The sequence below is a fragment of the Dermacentor variabilis genome, chromosome 1, assembly GCF_050947875.1.
Source record: "Dermacentor variabilis isolate Ectoservices chromosome 1, ASM5094787v1, whole genome shotgun sequence".
NCBI lineage: Eukaryota > Metazoa > Arthropoda > Arachnida > Ixodida > Ixodidae > Dermacentor > Dermacentor variabilis.
The window spans coordinates 130,892,063-130,899,969 of NC_134568.1; the positions used below are offsets into that span (position 1 = coordinate 130,892,063).

The 7,907-nt window shown below is 56.9% G+C and overlaps 1 protein-coding gene across 1 annotated transcript; it reads left to right on the forward strand.

The window, feature by feature from the left end:
• Window positions 1-3,510: 3,510 nt before the first annotated feature.
• On the forward strand, window positions 3,511-5,061 carry LOC142584954 (uncharacterized). Its single transcript, XM_075695366.1, has one exon. The coding sequence runs from the start codon at window positions 3,550-3,552 to the stop codon at window positions 5,059-5,061; it is 1,512 nt and encodes a 503-aa protein (XP_075551481.1). The 5' UTR covers window positions 3,511-3,549.
• Window positions 5,062-7,907: the final 2,846 nt, after the last annotated feature.

The following is a 7,907-nucleotide window of genomic DNA, read 5'->3' on the forward strand; positions in this document are numbered from 1 at the left end:
GAATGAGTCTTAAGCAAGTAAGAAGAGACAATCTGCCACAAGGGACACACCATTCGTAACGTAAGCTGACGTGTCGCAGGTGGAGTGCCTGGAGATGAGATTGTTAACTGACGCAAAGGCGTCCCAGCGGTCGCTACACGCGTCGTTCATTTAGTACACGGTCACAATGGCCCTGAGAGATTTGAGAATGCGGAGATACGTGCAGTATTTACACAAAGTTTCGAAACGGCTGCACACGTGACAGCATCTGAAAATTTTGGCTGCGTACTGTATAGTAGCCCCTGTAGAACTTTCATTGCTCAACATAGATCCTTTTAGAGAGTCAGAGGGGGAGCGCAGCTCACTCTCCCAAGCTTGGGAGCTGTAGACATGCTAGAGGAACCCTGCAAGTGGGCCCGATGTCTGATGATATTGTCACCCTCAGAACGAGTTAGAAACTTCACAAAGACTGTACGCCTCGTCACACTAGACTGATCTCGGAGAGGAACATGAGCTCTTCTCGTATAACGTTACCTTATATACACACTATCCTGTGCTGACTGACGCGCTCGAAAGATTTGCCTGGAAGCTGACAACAAATTGTCCATGGAAAAAGAGCGGATAGTTGGGCAAGTTGGTGTATACGTAGTAGTACCCTTGACTCCAGCACGAATGAAGCACAGCACGCTTGGAAAGGACTCAAGATAGCGTTGTCTTACGTCCGTCTTGCGTTCTATGCTTCCTTGGCGCTTGTTCCAAATACTACAAGACGAACCAAGGAGCCAAGCAATATGAAAGAAAAAAAAAGCATCGCTCACCGGTCTCGGCGTTCAAAACGGGCCCCAGCTTGTGAGCGAAGCGCGGTCGCCGGCCACGCGCCGCTCGCACTGACGGCCCACCGACGAGCGTCCTGCAGCGGCGAGAAAACTTTGGCAGCGCGCGCCGACCGGCGCACCCGTCTGACGCTCAGCGACAGAAACGCGTGCTCGGCCAGCGAAGCGCGTAGGAGCGCGTATGTTGTCGCCGCCGTTGTTGGCCGGGGACGCTTCGCGCGCGCCGGGCCAGGGGGCGTTCGCCGCGCTCCCTCTTCCCTTCCTTCCCTGTCTCTTCGCCCACCTGGAGCGCAAGTTCAAGTAGGAGGTCGCTTGTATCCCGAAGCCGTGTCTTGACGTGACGTCGATCTGGAGGCACGGATCACGCGCACGCGCAGTGCGCAGAACCCCCCCCCCCCCGCCCCCTCGCGCTTCTTCTGTATTTCTTTATCTCTCTCTTCGTGTTTATTGGCCTGCGGTTAACGTCCTTCTTTGCCTCGCCGAAGACGAGGGCGGCCGAACTATCCCATTCATTCCAGCGCGTTCCGGGAAGGCAAAAATTAGAGCAATGGGGAACGCCAAAGGAGGAGTGCATATACGTGTATTGTTAGCCCGGACCCGGCTTCTTCCGCTCCCATGTCGACCTTCCCCAGCGCTCTCTTCGTTCTATTCTAGTCATATTGCATACTCTTGCATCGACCTTGCCTTTAATATAAATTTTTCTTCTTACAAAGTAAGACTAAGCGGGAACTACATGTAAATGCCATGCTGCTGTGCCCTTTATCGGAACATCATTATCTTGAAGGCCCTCACTTGCAAGCAATTATACAGGGGATCAGGCTTGCTAATGGCACATGCTTTAGCCCAGTAATAAGAGACATAATACCCCTTGCATTTACTTCTTTCGTTCTTTTATTGATTTTTGTTTCATTTGCCGCATAAATTGCTAGAGACAACGCAATATGAGAAGTTCGCTCTTGAGAGCTATCGTTTAACACAGTGCACGTGTCGGAATAAGCCTAGGTGAAGCTTTCTTTTTTGCATTGTGCTCCTAAATAAGCGATATCCTGCCAAGTGCACAGAGATGCTGGAAGCTTACACCAGCGTGGATCCATGGTATGAATCCGTTAGTCATTTGCGAGCTTTTGGAATGCCAGACCCAAATAAGCGGAATCTATCAGCCATGCGCATAAAATAACCCAAAGCAGAGTTAAGCTTCTGCGAATTCGCTTCTGCTGTTGACGCTATTTCTTCAATACACTAAAGGGCTTGCGCCCGCTGTTATCAAAACTCCCATTTTATTCTGTGTGTGTAATGAAGATAACCGTAAGCTTAGAAGGCTCTTTCTCGTACAGTTTGCAACGACAACAATTGCGAAGCCAGACTTTCTTTTTTTTTTTTTGTTCAGGAAACACGGTAACGAACTCGGCCGAGTTATTGTCAAACATTTCATTATCTCTATGTTTCTGCTTACTGCCAGTTTCGCTGGATCGGAGAAGGAGAAGTAGTGATTTTGTACTTAAATATAACGGTTGCGTTTGCAAGTTGACCGGTTTTGAACAATCCAGTTCTTTGTAAACTCTGTGGGGATTTGGGGAATTCGACGCGCCATTGCGCGGGCGCATTTCACCCATGTCTGTAATCCAAGCCACCTCGCCCTTGCTCCGAACCAGTTTTAGCGGTGGCGTTCCACTCGCCATTGTTCGCAGTGAGGGCGGAGCTAGTGACGTCACGCAGTGGCCCCTGGTGGCTACTGCCGTGACGGAACCGGCTCTCTTCTCCTTGGGACGGCACCCGGTACGTACATGCTTCCTCTCGTCCGCCGACACCTTTTGTGACTGGGACTGAGCTCACGCACGGCGCCTTTGCCCGTGCGGGGAGCGCGTACCTCGTGTTGTTTCCTATCCCGACGCTAAGCCGAAGAACGGGTGCCTAGTGCTCGCGCGAGGTCGTACCACGCCGAGCCGCACTCATCGGAGGCCCAAGCCGAAGGAGATTGCCCGAGCTCTCGCGAGTTGGCCCATTGGTTATCGCGAGAGCAAGTAGCATAGCCGCCGGGACTTTTCCTAGCGGCGCGTCCCAGCTTGAGCCTGTGCTCTCGCAGCGACGTGCTACAGGCGCCCCTAGCTGTATTTTTCGCCCTTGGTGCGGGACCCCTTTGGTTCCCCGCCGTCCCGGGACCGGGCGTTTGTGCAGTGTTGGGTGCCGTTGGAGACAATAAACAGTTTCCTTCATCTTAGGGCAATACTGTGTTTTTGCGTGCGTCGCTCGGTAGCCCCTTGTGGCCTGAGCTCGCGCGCAGCGGCGCTAGAGGCTGACGGCTGACGCGGCCCTGTGGCTCGCTAAGCTCGAACCCGCGGTGGTCGGTACTCCTGTGAGACCCCAAGACCCCACACTGGCGCCCAACGCGGATTCAAAGGCTCATTAAGCCTTTGTCTGTGCTTAGCCGAGTTAGTACGCCTTTGCATATTATACTTGCCGCGTTATGTCTGCTAGGCCGAGTGACCTTTGTCATTTGTTAGGTGACTTTTGCCCTTTGTTACCGCGAGCAGACGCCGCGTTGCTCGATAACGTGGCCAGTGCTCCCCTTGAGCAGCGAACTTATGCATCCTCACCTGTCGCAGCCCCCTGTGGGGACGACAACACGAGGCGCTACGTACCAGCTCCCATTGGAGCAGTAGCGTTGTTTGAGAACGGGGCCAGAGCCCTCCCCGAACAGTGCACACCAGCACATTCGTCTGCCACGATTCCCTTCGGAATGCAAGGCAGTGCGATGTCGCAGCGCTCTCGATCGGCTCCCTGTGGAGTTTACGGAGCGCAGCACGGAAACGGGGCCTTAGCCCTCTCCGACGTTTGCCCGATGGCTGCTACTCAAATGAGCAGCCAAAACCAGTGGCCTGCCACGGCCCCCTGTGGGGATTACAATGCTGCAGCCACGAATTTCGCTCACCCGTCTCCCTTTGGAGTACATTCGGCTGTGCCCAGTGGCGCAACTTTCGAGCGCGGACCTGTTTTGTCGACGCTGGCTGCAAGCGGCCTAAGCAATTCACGTATAGCTGCCTCAAGTGGCGGCTGTGAACGACAGCAGGCGCACCCCGCTAGGAGCCCGTTTTGCTCTGGGGCTGGCGGCGCCGCGGCCGGTATCCCTGTGGAAACCGCGCCGCTGATCGAGCTGGAGGACTGTTCACCCTTGCTCGACCACGCCGCTAACGCGCCAACGGTTCCCTTTGGAGCAGGCGCACAGACGCTGTTGCAAAACGCCGCCGAAATGATTCAGTCACTCTCGGGGGCAGTTAAGGCGCTTTCGGCTGTACCGAAATGCGCGCACCCCGCTGTACGGTTGGCAGTCCCGACTTACAGCGGATACGGTGACCTGCTCAGTGCCAGGGATTATTGTGACTCCCTGGTACGCTACCAGATGGCAAATCGTTTGGAGGATCAGGAGGTGCTGGAACGCGTCGTTCCGGTAGCGCTTACTGACACGGCGGCTAGGTGGTACCGGCTTTCCGGATACCGTGCAACAACCCTCGAGGAGTTCCGCGTGGCATTCCTGCGCGAATTCCTACCCGCTGACTACCAGAGTAGGATGCGGCGAGAGCTTGAGCTACGTACACAAGCTCCTGACGAGTCACTTCAGGAGTACGTACGCGCGATGCAAGACCTTTTCTTAATCGCCGAGCCCAAAGCTTCGAACGAGGAACGCGTCGAGCGGGTGATCAGGCAGGCACATCCGACCTTTTCGGCGTACCTGCGCGGCGGCCGCTTCCGAGATTTAGAAGAATTGGCCGCCGAGGCAAAGCGCATTCAAGGCGACATTCTCGCCGCGCGAGCCTATCGCCCACCGCCGCCCGCCAGCGAGGCCCTTGAGCCACGCTGCGCGTGGGGAGGGCCTGTGCCCCTCCCCCAACGGCAACAACCCGGCGAAGCTGCCTTTGCGGCTACAAGCGGGTGTGATTGGGAGCTGAGCGCGCGCGCTCTAGATCCCTACACGTACGGGAGGCGGGCAGCCTGTGCTGCACCGCTGCCCGAAATGCATGCGCAGGGACGCACTTCGACCCAACGCATCGCAGAGGCGGACGCTCGTGATAACAGGCCCTTTGGTCAAGCAGCGAGTCGACCCCGGCAGGGAGCTGAGGCCGCTCCGCCTCGGGAAAGGTACCGCGGCGGAGTGCGCTGTTTTCGCTGCCAACAGCGAGGGCATATAGCAAGGGACTGCACCGCGCCCAGGCCTCCTGCGAGGTCGGGAAACGGGAGCGCGGGTCGCTCGTGAAGGCACGGGTGACCGAAACCTTGCTTGTCCCCTCGGCGTACCGAGCAGGTTGTGTTGCTGGGGCGCACGCGCCCTTTATTCCGGTGACCATTGTCGGCCGCGAATTTCCTGCGCTGCTGGACACGGGCGCAAGCGCTTCGTTGTTCGGCGAAAAGGTGTTATCCCACTTGCAGAAGCACTCAGTGCACTTGCGGGATTGCCGAACGACATTCAATCTTGCGAAAGGCGTGGCCCATTCGGCGGGCGCCGCAAGGCTGACTGTCAGGTGGGGAGAGCGAATGAGACGCACGCGTTTCGTTCATCTCCCCGGGCTCAGTGTTCCTGTGATCCTCGGAAGGGACTTTCTCCTTAAAACAGGAATCGTTGTGGACATTGCGAATGGCGGCTATCGCGACGGACCGTTCACGTTGCTAAAGCCGTTCATCAGCCCGCCGGCGTCCGATCTTGCCTGTGCAGATGGGGCGTCGGAAACGTGCCGCGCGCCGAGCTCGGGGGCAAGCCCTCGAGCTGTGCGCTCGCCTGCTGAGACTCCCCTTTGGGAACGAGAGGCACGGCACGAACCGCGTCGCGCGCAGAATGCGGGGGCAGGCCCCTGCGCTATGCGCTTGTCGACTCAAAGTCCCCATAGGGATCGAGCGACACGGCACGAAGAGGCACCACATCCTCTGGCCGCCTGTGCGGTTCATTTGGATGATACACAGAAGGCTCGCTTGTCGGCACTGTTATGCCAGCACGAAGAGCTCTTCACCGATCAACCTGGCTGTACCGATTTGGCGAGCCACGCGATCGAAACTGGAGACGCGCTTCCTTTGAAGTGTAACCCCCGGCCCGTCAGCCTAGCCAAAAGGCAGGTGATCGATGGTTTGCTGGACGAGATGCTATCGGCCGACATTATCCGCCGCTCGTACAGCGCCTGGGCGTCTCCAATTGTGTTGGTGCCTAAGAAAGATGGCAGTCATCGCCTGTGCGTAGACTACCGCCGTCTGAACGGAGTGACTCGCAAGGATGCCTATCCGCTCCCCACGATTAACTCCATCGTAGGAACCTTGGGCAGTGCGAGGTACTTTACTACGCTGGTTGCCTCCAAAGGTTACCTACAGGTCCGGATGGATCAACGTGACCGGTGCAAGACCGCGTTCACGTCCCACAGAGGGTTATTTGAGTTTACTCGTATGCCCTTTGGTCTATGCAACGGTCCTGCGACCTTTCAGAGACTCATGGACCGCGTCCTCGGGGAAGCAAAGTGGTCATACTGCATGTGCTACCTCGACGACATCGTGATTTATTCACGAACCTTCGATGAACACTTGGCCCATGTTGCCGATGTGCTCGAGAGGGTGCGGGCCGCCGGGATGACTTTGAATCCTGCGAAAGCCCAACTAGCGCAAACCCGAGTTCAGTTACTGGGGTTTACGCTGGGCGGAGGCTCCATTGAGCCGGACCGGGAGAAACTTCGGGCAATCCTCGATTTCCCCGCGCCCAAGGACGTACGTGGCCTTCGCCGCTTTTTGGGAATGGCCAACTTTTACCGGTCATTCATTCCGTCCTGTGCCCGAGTGCAGGCACCCTTGAGCAAGCTCTTGGGTAAGTCGGCCGCGTGGCAGTGGGGACCTGAGCAGCAGCAGGCCTTTCGCCAACTGTCTAGCGCCATTGCGGAGACAGCGCAGCTCAGACTCCCCGACCTGACCAGACCGTTCGTTGTCCAGACCGACGCGAGCGATCTGGGTTTAGGAGCAGTCCTCCTACAGGAATACGATGGTGTGTTGCAGCCGTTGGCCTTTGCCAGCCGCTCCTTGCTTCTGGCAGAGAGGAATTATTCCGTGACCGAGAAGGAGTGCCTCGCTATCGTGTTTGCACTACGTAAGTTCGATGTGTACCTTGATGGGACGAAATTCGTAGTGCAAACGGATCACAGTGCGCTCAGTTGGCTGATGCGGCTCCGTGAGCCTGCGGGCCGGCTGGCGCGCTGGGCTCTCCTGATACAGCATTGACTTTTCAGTGCAGTATCGAAAGGGGAGCACCAACGTGGTAGCTGACGCGCTATCCCGTGCCCCACTGTGCACCAAGAACATTCCTCCAGGTGTTACAACCGCTGCCGGTGCCTTTGCGCCAGCAAGCGTCGGGGGCGAAACGAGCGCAGAGAGAGGCGAGTCCGCAAGCGGGCAAACCTGTCATTCCGCTCTCCAGGCAAGCAGCGCGCCGCAAAACGAGCGAGCGGGGGAGCTTCTCGAAAGCGAACCTACAACGCCGTTGGCTGCAGTCCTGAGTGGGGACGAGACCAGACTCCCCTTTGGGAGAATTGGAATCGCATTCAGCAGGCAAGAGCTACTGAAGGCCCAGCAAATTGATCCGTTTTGTCGCGGAATGAGCGACGGTCTCAGGGAGACGGAGCGCCGAGACGCTGCTGGTAGTGCGGCGGGCGCAGGGGGGCCGGAACCAGCGTGTGTCGCTGGGTCCCCCGCGGATTCATATTTGCTGGATCACGATGGGCTCCTGCTGAAATACATAGCCACCGATGACGAGGCTGTGGACCCGTTTAAGGTGGTTATCCCCAAGAGTCTGAGAAGCGCACTGTTGCGATCATCTCATGACGAACCATTGGCCGGTCATTTGAGTGGCTCCAAAGTTTTTGCGAAACTAAGCCAAACTGTGACCTGGCCTGGCATAAAGCGGGACATTTTTCGCTATTGCCGTTCCTGCCATGTCTGTCAAACGGTGAAATCAAGGGGTGGCAAGCCGCCCGGGTTGATGAAACCAATTGACAGTGAGCGTCCATGGCAAGTGGCCACCTGCGATCTTATGGGGCCTTTCCCCAGGAGTAAGCAGGGGTTCACACACCTGATGGT